At 39.8% G+C, this 26,359-nt stretch overlaps 1 protein-coding gene across 11 annotated transcripts; it reads right to left on the reverse strand.

The window, feature by feature from the left end:
* Nucleotides 1-317: 317 nt before the first annotated feature.
* TASOR (transcription activation suppressor) lies at nucleotides 318-26,249 on the reverse strand. Of its 11 annotated transcripts, none has more exons than XM_027640833.1 (23): nucleotides 25,627-26,248; nucleotides 19,460-19,605; nucleotides 18,241-18,333; nucleotides 17,375-17,447; nucleotides 16,331-16,422; nucleotides 15,830-15,988; nucleotides 14,639-14,766; nucleotides 13,948-14,030; nucleotides 13,180-13,285; nucleotides 12,675-12,778; nucleotides 12,461-12,564; nucleotides 12,153-12,225; nucleotides 11,934-12,008; nucleotides 9,861-10,577; nucleotides 7,715-8,148; nucleotides 6,689-6,827; nucleotides 4,907-5,829; nucleotides 4,074-4,196; nucleotides 3,339-3,498; nucleotides 2,665-2,773; nucleotides 2,325-2,503; nucleotides 2,083-2,241; nucleotides 318-1,275 (listed from the first exon to the last, which is right to left on the reverse strand). In XM_027640833.1, exons 1-23 carry the CDS (start codon nucleotides 26,009-26,011, stop codon nucleotides 887-889), a joined length of 4,953 nt encoding a protein of 1,650 aa, XP_027496634.1. In that variant the 5' UTR covers nucleotides 26,012-26,248; the 3' UTR covers nucleotides 318-886. The 11 variants fall into 11 exon arrangements, with proteins under 11 accessions (XP_027496634.1, XP_027496635.1, XP_027496630.1 ...); XM_027640834.1 differs by having other exon boundaries at nucleotides 318-1,449; nucleotides 4,907-5,706; nucleotides 9,861-10,574; nucleotides 13,948-13,979; nucleotides 25,627-26,247; XM_027640829.1 differs by having other exon boundaries at nucleotides 318-1,449; nucleotides 9,861-10,574; nucleotides 25,627-26,247.
* Between the last annotated feature and the right edge of the window lie 110 nt (nucleotides 26,250-26,359).

Genomic DNA, 26,359 nt, shown 5'->3' on the forward strand with positions numbered 1-26,359 from the left:
GGATTAAGAAACAGATAAAACTCTTATGCCAATGCTTGTTCACAAAACAAATAACAAAAGAAAACCAAAAAACCCCTGAAAGCCCCAGGAATCATTAAGCTGAAGTGGGAGAGGTTTTTCGAATGGAGTTTGAACTCCCACAGTCATTAAAGGCAGGTTTGTCCTCCTCTCATTACAGTAATTACAGTGGCCAGATAAAAGCTGTAAGGACACCGATGGTGCCATAACACTGACAATTCTGTGCATGAAGCCAAGTTTGGGTGTTTCTCCCATATTTTGCAAACAACATAAAAACCACAGACAATGCAAGGTGTTAGTTAGCAAGTCCCTTGTGCATTAAGAGTTTATTCAATTTTTGTAATGGAACTGCACCATTGGTTACTCTAATTGAGGTATTTAGCCAAAATCCAGTATATAGTCATGAAAATAACTACATTGCCTTAGAGCTATGTAAAAACATTATACAAAAATTTTGTCAATGTCAAATAAATACATTAATATTTATGTAAAGAAAAGTGACTTGGATACTCTTACAGTTAAAAAAAGAAAAAACTGGCTCTTTCACATATTTTAGGCAAACATTCAGTTTTACATGAAAACAGACCTCAAACTGAAGCCCAGGTAACAGGTCAAATACAAATGTAGAAACTTAAAAGTGCCAACAAACAAGATAATTCAAGTACAGTAAACGTTAAAAAATATATATTTATTTAAACTTTCAGATGGTTCCAAGAGGGACAAGCCATCAGGAATTTAAATAGAACAAGAAAACATTTGAGATAACAAGAACAAGAAACATTCTGCTCCAGAATAAAATAGAAATTGTTAATCCAACATTTTAGAAACTGAGAAGTCCACAGCAGCTTAGAAAAAGAGACTTGAGAGTTTATTTCTGTTCTGAATATGGCCTGGAAGAATCACAGCTGCTGTCCCAGCCACCAGGTGATGAGGACTTTTCTGTATCCATGCTCTGACTGTAGGCAGAGAGAAAATAATTGCTCCCTTCTTGGTTTTGATTTGCAGAAGAAATTGGATATGTTGTTCCCAGAAAAGTCTGATGAGTGAGTACATTTAAGTGGCTGAATTGATGGGACATGTTTAATTGTCTGCTGTAAACCGGGAAGTTACTGAAAGGAGTTTGTTCAACTGAATTGTGTTTTTCTCCCTCAGCAGAGCATGTTGTAGAACCTGGAGTAAGTGGCTGTTTCTCTTCCAAGTCACTTTTAGAAGTCTTTTCCACCAGGCCAGTTTGTGCTTCGGGAGATAACTCTGTAACTGATAAGCAGCTTTCTTTAGCATCTACTCCATGTGGGCCCTTGGCCTCTGTCTGCAAAGCTTCCACATGAGTATCATACTTAGAGGCATCACTGCAGATTTCTATTTGTGATATTTCATCCCCTGAATCCAGAGACATGTCCTCCTCATCCTTCTCATCCTTTCCTACAAGAACTACATTAAAAAAGAGAGAAAGTCCTATTGAAATACAAACTTGGGTTAGAAAGGCCATACACTACTCACAGCGAGTTACGCTTCAGGTCAGCAAGTCCAATAGCACTTAAGTCTTGGTCTTCTGCCACTCGTGTTCACTTACTCAACACACACACTTAACCCTCAGGAGGAGTGTCCAGTTACTCCGATTCTGCACACTGTGTTCATATTTAGTGTTGGGAAATCCCAACTCCCAGCTCCAAAGGGGGCAATGTCAAAACAGCATCTAAAGTTACACAGCAGGTAAGTATTCAATTAAAAGAGTACAAAAACTGACATCTCAGTACAGTTTATCTACTAAAAGTAGATAAAGGTAGGTAGTAAAGTTTATCCTTAACCAGAGATGGTTACACTGCTCTGTCTAGTGCCTCGAGTACCATGTTAGCCTGTACCTTCTGTATTTAAGATCTCCTCTGGTGCTCCATCCCAGCTGCCTTTCCCCCATCATTTAAAACAGAAAAAGAGTAGCTGGAGAGCTGGGTTTTCCTTGCCAGCTGCAGTGTTCATTGACAAGAGTCAAGGCACACTGTCTAAAGGACCCCCCACCCCACACATCTAGTTTGGCAATGGAAGTTTAAGTGAGTTTAACGTTACCTGATTGTCTTTGGTGAGCTCCGGAGGCAGGAAGGCAGCTCTGCTCCGTAACCGAGTTGTGATACCCAACGAGGCTTTTAAAATTCTCCATGAAGTCATCAACAGCAGCAACCACTATGCCATTATCAACATAACTCGAGAATGTTTTGAGGTTCTTTTCTAAACACATAGAAGATTTTGTATTAATGTTTAGCACCTATTATCAAAAAAGGGAAAGAGGTATTCACAAATTTGGGCTTTACCTGTTAAGAAGACAACATGTCTCTGTTGTATGTTTTGAGCCTGAAGCCTGATAAGACAGTCTAGGTCTGGAGCAATTCGAGTTTGAGAATCACAGTTATGGTAAGACAGAATCTCAACCAAGTGCTTCTTTTGATAGGTGTTCAGAAGTGTGAGCAGACTCAGGGCATTGGCATTCATCCTACAATGGGGGGAAAAGCTCAATGTTAGAAATACTTGATTTAAGGTCAGTCTAAATATTAGAAGACAAACATGAGAGTGAGTTGTACTGAGGTGGGATTTGGAGAGCACAATGAAAAAGTTGAAGCATTTTAACAGGTGGCACTGAAGAACATTACTTACCTCGCCAGCTCTTTCAGTTTTTTTTGTATTTTGCAGTGGACTTTCCACTGCCATTTCCCATCTGGGGTATTGAGAGCCTCCAGAAACTCTAAGAATTGCTTTAGTTTATCTGTTATGGAAATATTTAATAGAAGTTAAATTTTGTGGTATGCAAACTGAAAATACTGCTTCAGTATATACATAAAGCTGCCTTCTGTTTCCATCACAGCACAGTCACACAACTATTCAGGTTTTCTTCTGAGCAGACTGGCCAACAACAGTATCACAAAACTGAGCTGCTTTTCTGTAGGTCAGGTGCCCAACAGTGGTATTTAAAAACTGATCTCAGTCATACAGTGTTACCAAAAATGGTAACTCCATTAACTATTCAATTTCAAATAAAGAAAAAGTGAAAAAATTTAGGTTTTCAATATGTTTTCCTACCATATTTGTGGATTGAGTAGTAAGGAATAAAAGTTCCATGTACATAACTACACAATGTAATACAAACTTAAGACAAAATGTCCCTGTTCACATGTCCTTCAGTAAGGCCACTGAGGTGAGAAAGATACTGAATTAGCTGAAATTCTCAAAAAACATCACAGAACCTTCACTGCAGTGAGTACAGCACCTCTCAGGGTCTGAAATGTCAGGCTTTTAGTCTGTTTTAAAGCTTCAGGAAGCATCACACCCACCTGTAGTGATGGATTCTGGATTAAGGACAGATTCATCCGACACAACAAAACCACCAGACACAAACAGTTCATTGTAAGTGTGATTTTTCACGTCATCCAAACTATCAACCCCCGCAAAGCTGACACAGGAGAGCCTCTTCAAAGTTACTAGGCATGGGATCTGTTTAAAAACATTAGAAAATCAGAGATGTATACTAAAGGTCATAAAAAAAAAACAACTACAGAACTTTCCTACTTATTAATGCCAAACACCAAATTTCAAAACACATTTTCAAGGAATTACTGGTTTTTTCTCTTGCCTGGGGAGGTGCTCTCTCAGGAACATAACAGGAATTAGGCAAATGGAAGCTGAGCATTTGGAATAATTTCACTTTCTGTCCAACACTGGTTCATAAGCCCCAGCTGTCAGGAATATCTAAAGGTCATCTGAGAGCTGCCTTCACCTGTCATTAGAGCATCACAGAACTAGATGCAGAACTACTCAGGCCTCTCTACAGCTTTACAGCTACTAAGAATAAATACACATTAGCACGTGTGTGGGGGTGGAAGAAGCTGTGGGTACATGATGAACAAGACCATTTTTACCACAACCATTTTGTTTCTTCAAACAGCAACTAAACACGGGGCACTATTTAAATGCTGTGTTGTCAAGAGAAAGCAGCCTGGCTCAAAGTGAGCTCATCCCACCAGTAACAACAGCTTTTTCTAGCACACATTTACCTGTGTGTGACATACCTTATGGATGAGGTTGGCAATGTCTTCATTTTGGATGATGATCAACAGTTTATCTAAATCAGCTCTTCTCTTAAGGAACTGCTCTGGATGGCACTCTGTATTACGCAACTTTATAAGATAATCCTACCACCAAGAAAGAAAAGATGGGAAAAAAGTGAATAGCTTGGTCAAAACAATCCTCAGATGATGACCATGGCAGGTAAGTTTTCAACTCAGATGCATCTCAGAGGGAGTGGCTTCCTTGTCTGTCCCATACATTAACCAGAAGGATGCAGCAAGACACAGATTGGCTGTTTCACCAAGTCAGTCGTGGCCAACTGACAGTCTATCAAACAGCCTGAGTTTTCATGTAAAGCCAGAAGTTTTTATTATTTCACTTTCAACTTACCCATTTTATTACAGAAGAATAGTGATCTCCCAAAGTTATCAGTACTATTAACTAGAGGGGAAGGGGGAAAAAACCAAAAGGCACACAATGACTCTCCATACATTCTTTCTAAAATGGTAAGCTATCACATTTTTTCCCTTATTATCTTTTCTCTGTAAGGCCACCCCCTGGCAGGATGTTCAGAAAGAACCAACCTACAGCCTGTTCTGCTTTCCAACTGCAAGAAAAAGACTTATGTAAAAGCTAAATATAAGCAAGACTACCTCAAAAGGTCAAACAAGAAATGGGACAGGACAGCCTACTTTCACACAATTCACTTTCACAATTCAACCTTTTCTGAAATAATGTCAGACTACTTTATGTTTGTAAGTCCAATTTCATACATTTGAATTTGAAAGGCTCTCTATTCTGACACTATAGAGAAGTTGAACTGAAACAGATTTACCTTGATTTCTCTGCAAAGAACGCTTTCTTCCTCTTCATGAATATAAAATTTGACAGTATTTTTCCGTACATCTTTCATAATTTTGACCAAGCTGGTAAATACTTCAGGTTTTATCTGGCTTATAATATTAGAAAAAGCTGGTTGAGCTGAAATGTTTAGGTTCTCGGGGGATTTCTGTGTCTTCTCTGGTGGCTCCATCAGATCCCCACTAGAAGAGGTCTGATCCTCTGGTTTAGTGTTCACATGATCCATTTTCTCCTTCACTAGGGGCAAGCTTGATGAAGGCTGCTCACTGGAGTGCAGATCTTCCAGCAGGTTATTGCCCAGTGGCTCTGGTAACAGCGCTGTGTCAGCGTCCCTGCACAGTGTGTCAGGCACAGGGTTTGCTGCAGTGTTGCTCCCAACTTCCGATGGTTCAGGACTAGAATAAACGGGTTGAGTGTCCTTAAAGCAGGAAGAAGCCAAAATGACACTGTGCAACTTTTCATTCAGTGTCTCTATATATTCTTGGACAGACACGTCTGATGCCTTTAAACATATGTATTCAGAAAGTCTCATTATCCTCTCTCGGGCAGAGAAGACTGGTGTGGGCATCCCACTAACGTAAGCAATGTTCTTCTGCTGCAAAATTTCTTGAATCTTTCGTGCAAAGAGATTATATTCTTCTAACAGGGTCGTTTCTATTACTGCACTAATGGAATGCTTAGCTGAAAAAGGGTGGTCCGTTACCCCATACTCATCTTCAGGTTTCTCCACTTGTCCTGTATAATGTCCATCTTCTGCTGTCCCCTTTTGTGTGTCTGAAAATGGAGAGTATGGAAACTGGTCATCAGAACTTCTCTGTCTATTTATTACCCGGGGGTCATTAGGAAGGGCATCCGTTGGTGGCAAATACACCAATGGCTCCTCTGGTGATTTCAGACCTAGATAGGAAGAGTTCATCGTCATCATCATCACCTCATGTTTGCAAGTCACACACAGCTGATACACTAAAACCTCCCAAACAGCTTGAAAACAGCATTACTGTTGTGTCTCCCACACCAACCAACTTAAATCCAAAGACTCAAGTGTTACAGTCTGCTGAGGTACAGAAGCACAGGACATTTAACAGCTCCTGAGACAGTGGAACAATACAGTCAAAGTTTGCTGAAAAAGCAGAATACGAGGAATTTTCCTAGCAATAACATGATTAAGCATAACAGGAACTGCCTCAATTACAAATTAAAAATCAAATTAGAAATCATGCAGGGTGACAAATTATTCAAATATTTTCATTTGCTACTAGGTTATAATCCTCACTTTCAAAAAGCTTATTTTAGCCACATGTGACCTTGTGGAGTTGGACTGCAAGCTGCAAGTCTGATCTCACAATTGTGAACACGAGGTTTTTTTAGCTTCAAAAGGGAGGATATCAGCCTGATGGTGCTTATTGACACAGCTTCACTGATGCTGCAAGGAGTGCGGAAAGCCGCTCATAACGCAAACCTCAGATCCTTTCTGCAGCACTCAGTTTCTTCACCATCCACATTCAAAACTACAGTTTTGCTTGTTTTTAAAGCATTTGCACTTCTAAATTATGTCATTATGTAGGCAAACCAATATTCTCCACTAGTATTTGTTTTCCTCCAGCAGATTTCTGTATTAATCAAATACCAGAAACAACTGCACAGGCAGAGCTTGTGTACCAATGTGACCCAAAACTGGGATCCATGAAGGATACAAACCTTTAGAATATGTTTTCATTCACTATTTGTAGGAATAGAGGAGTTAAACCCATCTTACCTGTAATTGGAATAAGTTTCCAGTGCATTCCAACTTCTCCTGTATTATTTGAGTTGGGATGTTGACTGCCATGCACATGTTCTATAGGTGCACTAGGACTGCAGTCTTCAAAGGTACTTAGGCTTCCAATGCTTGCTTCCTAAAAAACAATCAAAATGCTCAGCTCAAAACCATTTCTTTTGGTTTTGCCAGCCATTAAGCTTTTTACATTCTGAACAGCTGGCAGTAAGAATGCACTTGAGTTCACCAGCACATTGGCACTTCTGCCATCAGTGAAGTCAAACTCAGAAATGTTTACATGAGGTACTTTCCTGGTCTACCATGAAGTAACTAAGGCAGTCCTGAGCACGTGCCTTACAGTACAGAAGCTGGGTGGGGCAAAGAGGAAAGAAGGGGAAAACTGGTTGCTCCCCAGCCCTTTTCAGGCTGTTGTCTTGATACCTGACTAAAACCATGAGATTTTGGCATTGCTGAGGCACTGCCTGCAACTTGTACTGCGCCCTTAGACAATCCTATTTCATCTCACATTGCAGGTGGTTAGAAGCAAAACAGCACAGAGATTACAGGTAGGACAAACTCTTTCCTGCTCTATGACTTAGAAACTGAGCCATGTGTGTAAGTACCAGTACCAGAGGTCATAGAACACTCCTGTAGGGTAATGTGCTGGAGCAAGCAGCTGGGGCCCTGTGATCCCTGAGCAAAAGGGCCTTCTGCAAAGGGTGTTCTGCCAGTTGTGTGCTGTCAGAAGTCTGCCTGGAACTCGTGTACACCACTGCACCAAGAAGGCACACAAAGGGAGCTGGGCATGCAGGTAAGTCAACTCTGCTCCCATTTTATTGCAGAAAGAGCAGATATAAGGAACCAGAACACACACTTAAGAGTGAAGAAAATTTCCATATATGTTCCTACCAAACAGGAAACCTTCTTCACAGAGAAGTCAGTACTTATCTATGTTTTTTTCATTCAGTCTCATACTATTTATGAAAATAGTACATTTGTTATCAGCACCTTGGCAGTTTCACTTACTTGTAACTGTAGTGTGTCTTCAAAGCCTACTTCGTTATCTGGAAGCCGTAGATCAGCACTGACAGGGTAGGGCAGACATGGCACATCAGGTTCCAGAATCACTAGGCTTTCAGGGTCCTTGAAGTTAACACTGTCAGCCTGAGCAGTATTAGGAAGCTCATGACCCTGAGCTGGAATGGATTCATATTCATAATTTTGTCTCATATCCTCTTCCATTTCATCAGTGCGTAATGCTAAAACTTGATTTACAGACTGTACCAATGAGGAATTCAAGCATCCTCCAGTAGCTACTGTTTCCAAAAGTATTTTAATGAGGCCACGTGTGTCAGCAGCAGCAGAATCGGATCTGTCTTGCTGCCTGAAGTCAGCATCGTGTCCACCCAGACCAGAATTAGTTGAGAAAACAGAGTGTAGGGAATCTGAGGTTCTGCCCCCTTGAAATAGGGTAAGGAGGGAAAAGTAATCCATTAGCAAGTCTTAAAATAAAACCCCTCCAAAACATCTGCCACATACCCCCAGTCTCACTCTTTAGCATCAATTTATACTGTACAAATACATTATTTTAACAAAATCTTTTAAACAGGTACGTGTTGACAAAAGGGCAGTTTGTAAAGCTAGTACTCTCCCAGTTAAATAATTACCTTTTTCTAGGTCACTCAATACCACACTATGTTATGTTTTAGTAGAAGTCACATACTGTGATCTAGGTATTTTATGGAAACCTTATAACATTCACATCACTTGTTGAAAGAAAAAGATTTGTTGGAGCACAATATTTATTTCTCCCCATCCTATCCCTGTTGCTCTGGAAGCTGATGAGTAAATTAATGCTTAAGTTATATTACATTAAGGATAGATCTAAAATGTACCGTGTCTCTTTATACTGAAAAAAACTTTAGAACAGGTTTATTATTCTTGCACTCATCCCCTTGGATGAGTAAATACCATAGCTATTTATTCTTCTCAGGACAAGACAGGCTAAGCAACTACTTAAATATCTGAATAACCTCCAATTCACTTGTAATATATGGAAACATGGAATTGTAAAGTGCTGTTTGACTAATAAAAATCTAATCATGCTGAGATACTGAAGCTCACAAAATTTAGGTAAGATTTTTTACAAGACAAACAAATGGATTTCCAGGGTTATATAAAACCATGGAATTCAAGCCACAGACAGATGTCGCTGGCTTGGTACCTTTGAGGGAGGTAAGTCAAAATTTACTTATGAACAGACACTGTTCTGATGACCAGGCAGAAATGCATTCACATATTTTACATGAATAATCAATGTAAAAATATCCTTAAGGTTCACAGAATTCCAAGCAAGGATGCCAAGCATAAAGCCTGCCCTTTGTCTCCTCCATCCCTACATGCCCGTATCTTCTGTCCCTCTCAAGAGGGCAATTTATTTCTAAGATCAGTCACTTCATCTTCCAAAGTGAGTCATGTACACATGAGAGTGACTGGTGCTTGATGTAAAACTCCTCTTCTTTGTGCAATGCTGCTCCTCAGTTTTCCCCCTTCTGCAGGAGGCTTCTATCATTGCCTTCGGAAAAGGGTCAGGGAAACAGAAATCTAAGGGTGTTTTTTTTCTGGCAGATCTTATGTCAGATGATATCTGTGATAATTATCTGAGGTTTAGACTGTAGATAATGTGTAGCATAGTTCAATCTTAATACTATTGTTTCCTTTGTCCCACTGCACACATTACTGGCTATTTCAAAACTTAACTATGCTTCTTCCCTTCAATCCAAACTTCTGAGGTATTATACAGGGTATTGGAGCCATAAAGAATTACAGCAAAGCCTGAAGTCAAACTCTGCAAAAGACATTATGATATCAAGTCTGAGCACTCTGTATTAGAAAGTCTTGGGACAGCTCCACAGCTAAGCAAACTCTTGGAAAGTCTGCCTTCTTCCCAAAGAGGCAGAACAAAAGCATGACAACTCCTGTTGTCTCCTAGAAAGAGACAAACTACATAAAAATAAACTTCCTCTCTATTGGTAGATCTCAGGCCAATGTTCAAATGAATCACCACTCATTAAATATCTACAGCATGCAAAAAATATTTAATCTATGAAGATTAAATATGCTTTGAATTACAATGTTTAAAAAGAAGAACTCTAAACAAAGACTTTCTTACCATCATACTGACAAATATTCTCTGAAGATTCACTCCTTTTTAAGTATTTGTGCAAACTTTCAGACTCTTTTTCCAGCTTTCTTTTCAGACCACTTCTAATTCTGGTGTCTTCAGAATTAGAATCTCCACCTACATTTTTTTTCCTACACTGGATTAAGTTAATAAGTTCTTTGAGTTTTTCAGTATCATAATCTCCAGAAGGAAGCAGCTTTTGCTTGGCAGCAGTGGCTTCATATTTTGCATGGATTCTTTTCACGCATGTTGCTTTGGCAAAATCCGAGTAGTCTTCTGTGGCTTCATAGTCTGAGATGGGACTGAACTGCTGAGGTCTCAAATTCCTCTCAATCAGTTCTTTAGCTTTAGAAAGAGGCAGTGGATACGTCCCACAACGAAAGATATAGTTTTGCAAGTATTCATCAATATGAGCTTTATATCTTGGAGCAGGATAAACATATCTTTTGTCATCCAACCGCGTCGAATACTCACGTAATTTAAATTCTCTACCCTTTAGAGCGCCACGAAAGAGCTTTTTCAAATACTCATTTACATACTTTTCAACAACAACAACAAGATCGAAGGGTGGACTAGTCTCTTTACGAGCCTGGATTAAAGCAAAATGTAGAGATGAAATAAACCTTGTGGATTCTGGAATGATTTCCTTTTTTTCACGTGAAACCATGGGAGCTGAATTTCCAAATGGAACACTTCTTTGTGCTGCTGTAGGAGAAAATTAAAATCAAATCATGAAGCTATCAATAACTGATGACTAGTTAGCAATATTCTCTATTAATACATATTGGGTGAGACACAGTTTGGAATGACTGTGGAGAAATGATTCAGAAGCCAGAGAAGTTTGGGTCTTTTGTTCCGTAACCAGCTTTAAAGTCTACTTAGAAGTCAACCTACTCACACTCACAGTCATGATGAACCACTTATTTTCAGAATTTGGTGGTAACCTGTGTCCTAGATACATACAGTCATCACTTCCAATTTAAACTGCTCTACTGAACAGGATTTCCCCGTCCTGAGAAGAAGTTAGATCCTTTTACCACATCTTCAAGGAAGCTGTAAGTTGTATCCTTTTTTTAAAATTTATTTATTCACACTCTTCCCCCCTTCCAATGACAAACTGAAACTTTTCTCCATTCCATCATTTAAACACCCTGAAGACTCAACCCAGTGATTAACCTTGTGTTTGACAGAAACTGGAGCTCACAAGTCTTTGAGATGTCACTGCACCAAGAACAGAGTATTTTTAAGTACCTGGCATGCACACACTTTAAATGTCAGCTTCCCTCTCCTTACCCAATCTATAACTGCTGGAATTTTCACAATTGTTACTTAAATAAGAAAAATGTAAAGTTGGTGTTTTTTTTAAATAAGAAATACAGAGCTAAGACTCTGGGAAGCTGCCAAGACTTGAGACAAGAACTTCCTCGTAAAAGTTAAATGCCTGAAAAGAGGGATGTTTTGCCAATATCACTTGTAACTCACAGCAGGCCTGAAAGCACTGCATGCTGCTGCTAGTACTGCTTAGTGCAAATATCTACTGGAAATGAGGAACTTTGAAGTCTCATCCCAAAGCATTAAAGTTCTACTAATACCAAGTTCTTTCAGTCATCTTACTATGTTGTATCACTACGTTCTTTGCTCATTGACTTAGTTTTTGACGTATATCCCAATGCAAAAAAAAAAAAAAAATTACAGGTACATTAAAGACTTTCAGATGTTCTGTCCTTAATGTTTTGATGGTTTAAGAAATCCCTCACTATGTTAGTTATTCCCAATGCATAGATCTCTTGGAATACTGATGCTCAGTTATAACAGAATACACATTCAAGAAATTTGAACAAGTTTTACTTTCTCAAATATGAACAAATGAACCTAAAACAGGTGATGTTTCCTTTTGTGAAGAAATAAATATTTTTGAACACCATCACTACGACCATAATCAATACAAACTGTCACTCCTAGTTTACAGTGAGTGCCTGTAACACTGCAAGGTCTTCAAAAGAATATAATCTATGTTTAAATAAGCCTGTACAGAACACTCTCAACAGTGAACAAACTTACCTGAGCTAATTACACCTCTAGGCTCTGGAAACAGAAATAATGCATGAAACACACGGGACCATCCAGCTTGGTGGTCTAGAACACAACAAACCAAAAACAGTTACAAAGGAGAGCACCACTATGTGCCAAAAGACACTCTAGTACTCATAAACCCACTCCCCCTAAAAAAACCAAAACAACAAAACCAGCTCAAACCCAGAAAACACAGAGTATGCTTACCATAAGGGGACATCATTTGCCAAGGAGAAAGGAGAAAAAGAAATCCTCTGTCCAGAAGTGGTTTCACAAGAACCTGTTTTCAGGCAAAAAAGAGTAAACTGCTTCCATCAGAGACGTCTGCTCGCTACAAATACTCTTACTGACTGTAAGATAAATTCTGTCATGAGCAGAGAAGAGCCCTGCTACAATATTTTAGGATATGCCAGCTAAGGAATTCCAGTGAGATCATGGATCTTTTAGTATGCCTCAAATTACCAGTTAGTAAAATGATTTTTAAAAACAGGAATAGTCAAATCTGTCGCACTCACAAGTTTCTCTTTCTCTAGTTTTTGAAGCAAACCCTCCAAGTGACTCCCAGAACGGGACTTCTCCACAACTTCATACAGGCTACAGTACAGGCCGTCCTTCAACACTGACACAACACAAGGGGAAAAAGAGAAGGTAAGAAAAACAGAAACAAAACTGTAGTTCAGAAAAATTGAAAATTCTGAATTTAAAAAAAATGAAAGTAGAACTATTTACCTTCTTTTCCTACTTGGTAAGTTTCTTTAAAGAACAACGCTGGTGAAATTTTTTTCTTCAGCTCATCAATGCTGACAACCTTTTCAACCTCAAGCTTCTCAGGGCTGGAGAAAAAGGGTGGGGGGAGGGAGAAAAAAAAATAAGGGCCTCTTTTTTTACCTCCCATAGTTCTACCCTCAGTGACCTGAAACTATTAAACACATGCTCTTAAAAATAATTTCTTTGGACTATCTCGTGCCAATGGTGTTTACTCTTGCAAAGGAGTGTGTGTCACTTCCAAGGGAAAAAGAAAAAATCACAAACAACAAAACACTGAACAGCAAAGAGATGTTAACAGTTGTGTGCCTGAACTCCAGGAAGCTCTGGACATGTATGACTCCAGTCTAGTCTGACATATATAAAGCACTTAGTATTTTAGATTTTCATCTGAATATATCCCAAATCCAGTAGAAAGAGTTTTAACACAACAGTATTTTAGACTAATTATTTAAATGGCAATACTCACAGCTTGCATGGAGGGAAGGAGCATGTTGCTGACTTTAAGGAAACATGGCACACAAGTTTGCCCTTATTCCAAAGCTGTCCCCTCCATACTGTAACAGCAGATTTCTCTAAATTAACATGGAAAAAAGAAGACTAAGTGAAACCACTTGCTAAGTGGGACTGAAAGAAAATGGTAGCAAAGAGGCTGCTGAATTTCCAAAACCAGTTTAAGGGAAAATTTTATACTAATACCAGACCAGACAAAAATGTTAAAAGGTGACAGGGTGATTTCAATCCTATCACGTTTTGAACTGCTTAAGCAGAGTAAAGGAGGTTGGATGTTACCTACACCTGCCTATATCCCGTTGATCCCAACACCTGAGAAATTATATCCTCTTTCCTTACCTTAACTGTCAACCACTTTCATACATATTAGTTTGGCTTGAATGAGGAAAAGCAGGACAGAGGATTATATTATTTGAAATGCCACTGAACAGGAGATTTAGGAACTGAAGAACAGTTCTTACTACACTATAAATAAAAAAGGAGGGAAAAAATATTTTGATTTTGTTCACTTCTGGTTTGTTCTGGTAAAAGAAGATACATATTAAGGTGTCTGTTCCACCATCCAGTATCAGGAAGAGATGCCTGCAATCAGCATGGTACAGGATAACACTCAGGTACACAGTCAGCATAACTAAGTTGGTTGAACATAAAATCACACGGGGAAAAACATCCAAAACTTTCCATGTCTGTATCACAAAAACGAAAAAATGCACTTCATTCTTACCTGTTCTTCTATCTGTGTTGAAGGTGTTTGGTCTAAGCAAAAGACAGACAGAAGGACTGGGTTGTAACAGAAAATTCTGGCCACTGCATTTTACAATAAGGATACTTTATCAGCCTAACGAAACAGCACCACTGGTAACTGACTGTAACCTCAAGCAATCAACGCTGCAGCAGCCTGGGATATTTCAGGTATCTTGATAATGAGTTTCAGCAGCCCATAGTCGAGCTCCCACATCTGAATGCCCTCCTATCAGCACAGGTATCACATGCTATCTGCGATCAACTGCCCACTTAGATATTCTCTCCACCAGCAGTAAGATATCCGTGAAGAGCTCAGTGACAAAATATACAGAATATTATTTTAGAATACCAAGCAAGATAACGTGGTGAACATTTTTATATCCATGAATTTCCTCAGTTAGGTAAAAACCCCCCACTATACCATGCATTCCACCTTGGCAGAAGCCAAGTAGGTGGAAAAAACACAGCGGAAGTGCTTCCCACAGGGGACAGTCTGCTGCATAAAACCAATTTGCCACTTCTTGCTTTGCATTAGAAGTATTTATTATGCTAAGCCCCTGTGACACATCCATTCATTTCAGCACTGTTCATTGAAACCAATTCTAAGCTACTGCCAGAAGCTATGAATTCTTCATGTTGCATGCAGTTCCAAAACTCATTTCCTGGCTTACCTTGATGAGGACAAGAATTTTGGTCCTTGCACCATGTCACCTTTATAAGTAAATGAAACAACAGCATAAGGACAAACATGTCTTGGTCTTCGCCTTATCTCACCAAAGTCATATTCATAAAAATAGTACTAGGAAAAAAAAGCAAGCACAATGTTAAATTAGAAGGCTGGACCAACAGTCAATTTCTTTAAAAGCTGGTATCTAAAATAAGGAAGCTTTTAAACGCTATTCTTTTTTGTACTTTATAATACAATCGACTAAGGTAGTTTTTTTACCTTCTCCCTCCTTTATCAACCACTGACAGATGAACACTACTTCAGGAGCTAATCAAGAATGAAAAAATAATTTTGCACCATTTATTTGAAAGTATATTCTTGATGAGGTAAGGGACAACTAACAAAAACAAACAAACAAAAAAATTTCACTGAGGAAAGTAAGCCTTGCAGTGAGTTTTGGAGTCTATCCTTAGTTCAGTCACAAAATTCTAATGTTAAATGTTAATTAAGGCAAGTTTATAATGAGAAATGAAAAAACGTATTCATTTTTTAGCCCAGCTCTCATTTACAGAAGACAAAAGAAGTTAGTACTGAAAAGAATGCTTTCAAGTAAGGATCCTGACTGTACAGACAGTGCAATAATCTGACTGCACCAGATTACTGCAGTAATAGAGATGGTACACCTGGAGGAACACAAATGCTTGGAACTGATTCCATTCTCTCCTCCCTCACCTCATTCTTATCCAAACCTAAGAATCTGATAAGGGAAACAAAAGAAAGAAAAGAAGAAAGAAAAAAAATACTGTTCTTTCCTAGCCAACATTTTCTCTTTAATGAGACTCATTTAATGACCACAAGCCAATTATACTTTTACACTTCCAACTCCACCTATTATCTCATATTGTCTTCCCCAGCCTACATTCCAGTTCCCAGGCACATTCCCTAGCTACTTCCCATTCCACCTACACTCTAATCTGAAGGAGATCTTCTCCATCAGGTTCAGGTACACACAAGGGAAACAGGAGAGGCTGACATGTTGTTCTGGATTTTCTAATACAGGCACCTGTGGGCCTCTCCACACACCCACTGCAGCTCTACAGGACATGCTCAGGGTTGTATTTGCAGTGATTTGACCATTTCAGAAGTTCTCTCTGTGAAGTTTCTGTATAAGCAGCTACCACATGCTCAACTTTACCTGAGTTCGTTCATAGGCTCGATAAGACAACAAGGAGGTTATTTTATGTGCATTCTTTGAAATGTGACACTCGTGATTTGGGGTTGGATCTAACACACTCTTTACAGTTGATTCCATTGCTTTCATATCAATGTGGTCATAGATGCTTTTCATTTTTCCCTGTAATAAAGCAGAAGAACTGTAAGCAGAAGCTTTTTCCTGAAAACTGGCAAATTGCTTGAAGTATCAAAGGAAGTAAGAGCACGGAAAATAAAATAGGCCATTAAAAAAGTAAATTATAGAAGTATATTATTTTCATACTTACAAAGAAAATACATTTTTTCCTTTTATAAAAAATTTATTATGCATTATGTAAACCCAGTGTCAACACTGGATTTTAAGCCTGGTAGGATTCTAGTTTCTCTATAAGCTGATAATTTTGCAAATTAAAATTAGGGTTAAAACCACCTGTGTGTTATCGGTAAGCAATATAATCCTTCAAGAATAGCAAGATAAAATTACCTTTATTATTTTAAAAACAATCACATCTCCAGCTGCTCCTGTTTCTAGAGGATTAGGCTGCAATAAATCAGCATACTTGGAGATATATACACCTGAGAGAGGTATAAAAAAGACCCAACAGAATACATTATGATGAATGTTAAAACATATTAGAGGTTTAAAAACCATTACGTGGGATTAAAAATCAAGGTACATCAAATAATAAAGACAAAACTGACACTCAAGTGCAAAGGTAAAATAATTTTGTGCTTTTCAACACTTAATTATTACATAGATTTTAAGGCTTCAAACACTGCCCTTTGCTGGTCTGGCTGACTACCTCAGATCAAAGCACCACAACTGAACTCAGGAACTCTTTGCTTTGGTTCCTCTCATTCCAAGTCTGTATTTAACAGCTTTGGTAAATTGGCTCCAGAACCTTTACACTCACATACCTTTGTTCTCCTCCACCTCGCCTCTGTTCTGCCTTCAATATTCATGTCGTCTCTTACCACGTTACTCTTACAGAGGATGACAAAATTATTTCCTAATTTTCTGTGTGAAAAGCTTTGTGAAAGGACCTTACTGTCTTGCTCTTTTAAAACCCTTAACACCTTGTGACTCTTTGAAGTCTCCAATCTACTATGCTCTGGTTGGATTTGTGGAATCAAGAATTTTAGTTCTATCTCTATCAATACTGAGCCACTGCGTGCACAGGGTATTTCTGAATGCACAGGTGTGTATGTACAAACACAGAGGCACACAGCCACACACACTGCATTAGCTCTCTGGCCTCCCAGTTTCACTGGAAAGATGTGGTATATTGGCTTGACTTAAGCCAAAATGAGAATTAGTTCTTCCCTTTGGGAAGGGAATTTAAGCGAACCAGTCAAAAACAGAGTTACGAAATAATGTTCTGATGTCTGTCTACTTTGCTAAAAATACCTGGCTGGGATATTCCTGCAGTAAGTGACAAAAAAAGGACTGAAAGTTTACACAACTGTGTCACATTATCTGGCAACTGATACTGAGCAACATCAGCACTTGTAAGCAGAAGATAATTACCCATGGAAGGGCTGCCGAGGATTGATATTCTGGAGTGGCCAACCTCCAGCCCCTTTTCACATATGCTTTGGATCTAAAGAGAACAGACATTTTTTTAAGCAACTCTATCAGGAAAGCCAGGATATGAACAGAACAAACAGTGAGAAATGACAATTACAGAATTTAGATTGATATTAAAAAATAACTCTAACCCTTACAGAGGCAAGACTAGTCTGAATTGCTTTACAGAACTGTTAAACTGTGCAAGTCAAACACTGAGCATGAAGCAGTTACACAGCCTCACCTGTATCCTGAAAAACAACAGTCTCCCTATACCTTAAACACTGTTTATGAAAGTTACTTGCTTGTGAGACAGAAAATTTTAATATTTAAAACAGAAGTAAACCTGCCAAATGACTGAATGCTTAAGAAATCCTGGCTCTATAACAGCAGAAAAAGCAGAGAAATGCCCTTTACATCACTTTGATTAAAAGTATATGATCAAAAAGGACACACAGAAGACAACATCCATTTTCTAATATTACAGGTTATCTTGTTGATGAAAAAACCCCCAACCAACCACCAAAACCCAACTGCAATGAAAACACAAAATATTCCTCTTCTTCAAAAAAAAAAACCAAACACAGAACCAGTAAACATCCACGTGCCATCCAGAAAATCTACCCTTTTATTTATAAAACAGAGCCCAAACCAGAGAGGATACTTTACAGCTACCTTAAGTAGCAGAGAATAGAGAATTTAAATGGTGACATATTATATCCCTTTCCCATTTTTCTCCACCTTCCAGTGCTGGAATTAAAAAATTAAAACTACTAAAAAAACCCCAAACCTCCTCACTGCTAAAGGAGAAAGCCTTTCATCCTTACCTGACACCGATCCACCATGAGGAAGGCGTAGCTCTCAGAAAGCTCCTTTTCCAGGCGACCATCACATTTCAGCTCCCTGCGTTTTTCTGTGAACTGTTATTACAGAAAGTTCTTAACACAGGAAGACAGATCACTCCTTCACACTCAAGGCTCAGTGTTTTAAGACCCCATCTATGTTAGCAGATCCAAGGGTACAAAAAATAATCCTAAGATGATCCAAATGACACTCTAGTATGCTAAAATTAAATTTCAAAATCGTTGTATCTGTGGGAAATATAATTGGCTTTATCTGCCCAAGTATTTCTTTGTTTTTTTAAGGAAGAGACACTCTTCAAATAAACCTGAGCAACAACATTTTTGTTTTATCTTTGTTAGCAGAACTAGCTAGAACCATCCAGCTCAATGCCTTCCACATCATCTTTGACACTGCAGAAAATACAACTTTTTCTTTTTTTAGGAGACAGATTATCCCTTACACTGTGCATGTATTTCTGCAGATGCACCTCCCTGCTACTGAGGTGGTTTTTACCAGCTGCAATACTCTTTAGCTGTAACCATGAATATTTAATGTTATAGTAGCAAAAAATACTTCAGTTTACTTTAAAGCTCCCAGATAGTAATTACAGCAAATAAATTATATATTCAGTTACTTCATCTGTGAAGCTTTTTGGCACTGGGAATGAAAACTGATTTCAGAGTGATGAAAACAAGCCAAGGCTGAATTTAAGAGACACCAGATAAGATACAGAAGTGTTTCACCCAAAATGCCCCACTTACTACCTCAAGTAGTCAACTTGTTAAAGTACTTCTTGGAAAACAACAAAACTACAGAGACTACGGAAATTTAGTATCAGGCATATATTTTAATCTGAAGTTTTACTGGAAACATCAGGCCTTGCAAAGAAGACATCTTTCTAGGTTATTAAAAAGACATAAAAGTTTAAGAAAACTTTTGAAAATTAAAAATACACAGAGAGAAGTGGTGCCAAATACTCAAAAAAGACTAAAAGAAAAATTGTATTTGGCAGGCGAGAGTTTACATCTATGCAGTAATAAACTTGTCTGAAAAATAGCTGCTTACATTTCTGGGGATGTGAGTTCATAATTAATTGTAATTAAGCATTAAGCACACAAGTAGAAAATAATCTCCAGGTCTTTGCCTCTAGATTCAGAAAAAATATTGACTGGTTCCTTAAGGAGAAGCCACAAGTATACTCACTTCCTTTTCCAACAGTTCACTATGAACTAAGCTGGCTCTCTCGTAATGAAAATTGGGCACTGAACTTGCATCCAAGTAAGATGAATGCAGAATCTTCAAAATATCCTCAAATTCTCGAGAACCTGCATCTACTGGCTGAAAGAGTGCTATAAAAGAGAAGAAATAAAATAATAAGCACCGATATACATGCGGAAAAAACATCCCAAATTCTCCAGTTCATTGACAGTTAATGCATGAAGACAAATGGTTCGTGATTCAATTTAGATTACAAAACACCTAAAATATTTGGAAAAGATGGACTTTAGAAAAATTTACCTTTAAGTTGCCTAGAATTATAGCATCTTAAAAAAAAAAAAAAATCCCATTTCTTCATGCTTTTTTAACACTACTCTGGAGTAGCTGCTAGTTGTCAGAAGTTTATAAGGGAAGCACCTCAAGTCTGAATTTACCCTTTGAAAAACATCTAATACGTATTGCAAAACACTGTAATTAAACTTTCAGAACTGTAATTAAACTAATTAGCTCTTTTAATTAAGAAGCAGGAACAAATTGTTCTAATAAAAACCTCAACGAGAGCTTCACAGCTTGGCCTCGCTTCAGAGCCATTATGGGGTTTTGTGTTTGCTTGCTTATGGCAACTAAAGCTACATATGAATAAATTCAATACTGCTTTAAGAAGACAAGTAAGTTCCCATTATTTAAAAATCCCACTGCCTGTGTTCATGCTTTATGATCTCATTCCTTATGATAATGGCTTCAGAAGGAAAGCCCTTCCTTTATCTGCTGTTGTAGAAATTCTCCTTCTGGGCAAACCTTAGCCTGAATTCCCTCAGGGAATCTTTCATGTCCCCAAGCTCCTTTATCTGTATTTGGGTATCAAAGTGACAAACTGATCAGAAGAACAATCCCAGAGTGGGCCAGTGGAGAATGTGAGCGCAGATTTTAAGAGTAGTGGCTGGGAAAATAACATCTCTGGGGGAATTGAACCAGTACAACACAAAAAAAGTGTTTTTTCTCCTCAGGGTGACCTGCAAACCACGCACCAGAAGTGCAGAATTTTTACTATAGCTCCATGAGGAAGAACTACAATAGCACTAATCTCACAAAAGACCATCTACCATTACTCTAACAGCAAATTAAATTTAGTTACATCTTCAAAGTATATTCTCCAATTTCATTAAATAATAGGGCAGTTTAGATAGCAATCTTTTCCTCATTTGCAGGAAATATTTACTGCATGAGCCTCTATATAAAACAAATGTTCCTAATGAAAACTGTTTTGTGTTATCTAGTAAAGCTGCATTTATACACACACTTTAGGATGTAATACCACATGGGCAAACTAAAGTCAAGCAATGATTCCAACACCAGCACAGTGAGTGATTTTTTAAGAGTCTAAGTTCTGAGATTAAGAAATCATGCTTTTATAACATCCCTTTTAATAACACCTTCATTCTTGAAAGGCTGACAGCAATATGGGGGAAAAGATAACTGAGAGAGAATGGAATTTTCAACTTAGCATTACTAAGGCTGAATGCACTTGTACTGAAGAGAGAAATACTTACTAATAAAAGAGAAAACAAGCCTACTATATGTATACACGTACTGGAAAAGCACCTCCTGTTCCACCCATCCCCAAACAGCTCTTGGGCACTACACCACCAGGGTTTAGTAACTCCCTGTCAAAAAGATCTGAGTTTCACGTGCTGCCAGCTCCTCAAAAGGACCATTTAAGGCAGAAGGTTACCTCTGCCAGCTGCCTGTCCAAATTTCCTGTTTCCTTAACAGCGTTTCCCTTCCAGGTCCTTCCCGAGTTACTTGCTCAGTGAAAAGCAGCCTCTCCCTTCCACGTGGAGCCCCAGCGATAGAAAGTGCTACAGGATCAGCAAGAAAGAGCGACCGCAAAGCACACACGTCTTACCTATTTCCCAGATCCAAGTCTAGGAAGAGCCACATTATTACACCAATTAAGATCCTGTCATGCGTGCAAGAATTGTCAACTATGTTCCCATTTGTGTTTAAACATTTCCTGCTTCGTGGAAAGCTCTGATGAGTGAGCTCAGACTTGCCCCAAAGCAGCAAGTCCCCGTTCCCCTGCTAGGAAGAACCTACATAAACTACTATCCAATTAGCTCTCAACAGCTTTATGGAAGGGCTCTACCTATTCCTTAAATTATGGAATACAGAAAATTAAAGAGGTTTTTTAAAGACTGTTGCAGTTTTTTTCTTGCAGAATTTGAGGCACTGCAGACTTCAAGTTCTTAATAAAAACGTGGAACACTGAGGTGTAGGAAGGCACTGCTCTTTAGTTTGTCACCTAAGCAGTGCTGTTCAAGGGCAGCGATGTTCTAAAACCTTCATGTCACCACAGCACAGCCTGTACCTCAATTAAAGGAAGGAGTTCAGAAGCAAGACAAAAATAAAAGTAAAAAAGGAGAAGTACTAAACTAGACCTTCTCAGCATTGCCAAAGCCTGTTGCTACCAGGCAAATGATGAAATCACTGAGCTGATTTCCAGTCCTACATCAAAGACCAGCAGTGTGTACACATGCATCTTGCAGGCTTGCTGTACAAACCCGAGGGGGTTGTGCTGCACCTTTACTGTCCTGTGTTAATTAAACAGCAATAAAGTAAGGACTAACCTGCAGCATCCTTATAACACAAGTCAATTACTGTGCGTTTTGCTGGCTTGCTTTGCATAAGTAAAAATAAGTAAATACTGTGTTTGTTCAGCTTCTACCCAGGGCATTGGAACTTATGTTAAGTATTTTTTGGTGAAAACTGAGTTAACGAGTACTAACTAGTCAGGGACAGGCACTGGACCGGATGTTTGGATGCATGTCACATGCCATGATTCTCTTTCACAGCCGTCTGATGCTTCAACTTCAGAAAGCTGAGATTGGAGCTAGTGAATTTGTTGTTTTAAGTCAGAACACGAAGAAGACAGAGACATCCTCCTTAAGAAATCCTGAACCAACTTTTAAGTGAAAATAATTACTGATGTTCTTATCGGCTAAGTGGGCAGAATGCCAGCATTCTTCACATACAAGTGCTCCTGCTGCACAAACTCCACTGAGAAGCACCATTTTAAGTCTTCATTTTTTTGCTCATTTTTTAAGACTAAGACCAAAATTATGTGGTGTAAATGAACCATAAACTTCGTGGCTTTTTCTGCCCAAAATGTCTTTTCCTTTCAAAAGACCTAAATAGTTATAAAGTTCATGGACAGACTGAACTCCCCAAGCAGCAAACAGCAGATACACGTTGTCTACCAAAGATATGGAAAATTAGAAAAGGCAAAATGATTAAGTAGAAAAGGGACAGCCTGGACCTCCAAGCAAATATTGCTGAGAGTTTCAGGGATAAAATCAAGACCTGTTTTCCCCCCATTCAGCCTGAGAAACAGCCAGTTACCCTGGCAGACTTTGTAAACAAATGTCCAGCTTTAACCAACAAGCAACCCCTTTAAGTCACTGGCTGCCTCATCAGCAGGATTTCTGGTACTGTAAGTCAGAGTTCAGCCAGTTAAAAGTGGTCTTCTTGTGCTTTATCCTTAAAATTTGCTTTCCTAGTCCTATTAAGAATCTCTGAAGTTTCAAGCAGACTTGAAAACCTTTGAAGACACCAGGCCAACAGGCTAAGCAGGAAGATGAACAAAAGAGATAAGCTACTCAAGAGAGTCCACATGTACCAAGAAAACAAACCTTCAAGACTGTTCTAACAAGGAAAACAAATGAAGGCACATCTTTAAAAAGTCACCTCACAGCCAACCTTTCAGTTTTGTTTCCTGAATTCTTACACTGGGAAACAGAATGAGGAAATCAGAAAAATATTCTCAGTGACAACTAACCACAGTTGTTTTTTTTAAATACTGTGCTTCCTCCAGATTCATTTCTCCACATTGCAAGGTTTTCTATTGACTTTCAGTCCCTACTTAAGTCTCCAGAGGAGACACACTTCAGAAAGGCTAAATAAGCAGCTGAATCTCAAAATGATGGGTTTTTGCGTTACAGATTCAATTTTTATTTGCTTCACAATCAAAAATTGTCCCTGAAACACATTTTGGTTCTTAAAAAAATTAAGAAAAATAAGGAAAAAAAAAAAGAAACAAAACAAAACCAAAAAAAAACCCCAGACACCTACGACAAAGTCATCCTGTACATACTTTGTACATTACAATTCAGCTTTCATAATCAAGGTATCTCTCAGGATGGTACGTCCAAGAAAGAAGTGGCAGTTTAAAAAGCAAAATAAGTACAATTCCAGAGCAAGGAAGTATGGAGGAAGCTACTGTTTCATGCTGGACTTCAGAATCCAGCCAAGAGAGCCCTTTTGAGACAGACTGATGATTTCCTGATTGTTTTGCAATGTAAGACATATTTGAACACTGGCACGTAGCATATATCCTACAGTGCCAAATGATCAACGCACTGTTGAGATTCTAATTCAGTTCCAGAACTGATGGAATTGCCCCATTTCTCAAATGACAGCACAAATCCCAACAGCAATCTGGTTGTCCTCAAAGACCACACTGGCAGTCCACTTCTGCTAGTGCTGCCTACCAACGGTGCTGTCACAGCACGTTACTGATCACATGGTGAGAGACCAACACTCAGCAACCCTAAGCCCACGAGCACCATGGACTGAACGGAGAAAGGTCTGCTGTGAGAACTTCCAAAACCTTAAGTCAGCAGAACGACTACAATGCCCAAGAACCTTTCTGTAGGCTGAAATGGAAAAAAAAGACAACTGCACCAAAGAGTAAGGCCTTAAGAATGGTTTAAATGACCTTGACATTAGGAAGTCAGTTTTTGAAGGCAGAGAATGGTTTCCTCTTCTACACTAGAAGCCACATAACTGCAAGGACTGAAGTACATACCTACAACGTTTTGCACACTGCAGGAGATGGCTCTGCATAAGCGAATAATGAATTAGATGACTGAAAAGGTATTTTGCAGGTTTTCCTACATACTGGAACTTCAAATGTCAGTGGTTAAGTACTAAACATTTTTTGAGATATATTTAAAGGTATTCACACGTAACCACACTGGGGTGTGACACACAGAAGTGCACGAGGCACCATCTTATATTCAGATATTTTTCTGTCAGATGAATTATAAGGGACCTTTTTCCTCCAATCAACCCAGTCCTTTTTACAATGAATCTCTGCCAGACTTGTACCAGCCCAAGCGGGGTGGCAATGGGAAAGAAATGAAAGAAAATGGGGACATAATGGAAGGAAAGACTGGATAAGGAAATAAACCTACCTTCATCTCTTCCTTACAGAAGAAAGCATTTCAAGAAGTTAAGATGTTAGACTCTTCTCTGAAGAACTAGAAGCCTACGCAAACAAGTATTTTTGTGATATGGACTTAGTTACTGACCCCACACTGCAAAAGGGAAAGAAACTAGATCAGTTTTTGTGAGGAAATCAGATGTGTCTTCAACTTCACTTACCAAAATTAAAGTTAAGCAGAAACCAGGAGAGTCTTGCGAAAAGCAAGATATGCCACTGGCTTTTAGAGGAAGAGTTAGTCTGAAACAAACAAACAAAAAAAAAACCCTGGACACTTGGAAGCAGAATGCTTCCAAGGCGAAGCACAAGAACGTGGGATACTCCCTTCTCCCCTGCAAAGAACTTTCACCAGATAAGAACAGTCTTCTGTGTATCATCAATGAAGGACAATTCTACTCATTGTTTGTTAGTCTATCCTACACAGGATTACACTCCTCTCCTGCAGGGAGGAGGTCAGAAGGAAGAGAAAAGGGAACCATCTTCTCCGACGTCCGTGTCCCAGAGAACCATCTTCTCCGCATGCGACTGCACCTCCAGAAGCGGAGTCGCGATCAACTCAAAGCCCACCCTGATTGCATCGAGCTTCTCCTCCTTTTAAAGCAACAAATTCAAGCCGAGTTTTGGGTTTGATTTTTTTTTCCTCCTTCTTGTGACAAAATGAAAGGGAGAAAGAAAAGAGGGAGGGGTAGGGAAAGAATGTAAAAGCCTGACATTAAAATCGTCTCTGCAGCAGCCTCGCGAGTGCGAGCCAGCAGAGCCTCCTCCACACCCGCAGGGTTTGCATGCAGCCGTGTGAGGTGCCTGGGAGCCTGCCTGATGGATCGGATGGAGGGGAGCGAGGGAGAGAAAGGAGGGGGAGGGAAGGAACAACCTTTCTTTTCTCTCCTCTTCCTGGGGATCTGAAAGTTCCTCCTAAGAGGCTGGTGGTCTTCTGGGGGCTTAGGGAGAGGGGGCGGCCTCCCGAGCACACCGCTGGGCGGCTGCTGCTGTTCATGTGCCGTCGAGATGCTGCTCCTGCGCTGGCTGCTGCCAGTGATGCTGAGGTTTGTGGGGACCTTGTCCTCTGCAGCAGCAGAAGCCACCAGCACCGCCTCCCCAGCGCTATTGCTCTCAGAGCGTCCGCCATTTTGTGTGGTGTCCTCAGCGGCTCCCGCTCTGTTACTCCCCACTCCGAGGACGCCCGCGCTGGTCTTCTCCGTCCGCTGATGCTGCTCCCGCTCCATCTCGCCACTACTGGGGATCACGGCATCCATCATTCCCTCCGGAGAAGCGAGCCCGGCAACCCGCGCCTTCTCTTCTGCCCAGTACAGCGCCCCTGCCCAGCACCAGCACCGCCCGCCGCCCCTGCTCTCCCGCCTCACGGCGGCCCCTGAGCCGCCCCCGCCCCGGCGCACAACATGGCGGCGGCACAGGCACCGGGGGCGGGGCCGCGGCCGGCCCGGCTCAGCCAATCCGCTCGCGGCTCACGTTATAAAAAGGGGTGCGGAAAGCGTTCTTATCTCCGGGATGGGGCGGCACTGGGCCCGCTCCCTGTCGGCCGCTGTGTAACCCCCCACACCGCTCCCTGCCCGGCCGCTCTCCAACCCCCCCCACCGCTCCCCGCC

This window comes from Corapipo altera, unplaced genomic scaffold (assembly GCF_003945725.1).
Source record: "Corapipo altera isolate COAL_440 unplaced genomic scaffold, ASM394572v1 55, whole genome shotgun sequence".
NCBI classification, from domain to species: Eukaryota; Metazoa; Chordata; class Aves; order Passeriformes; family Pipridae; genus Corapipo; species Corapipo altera.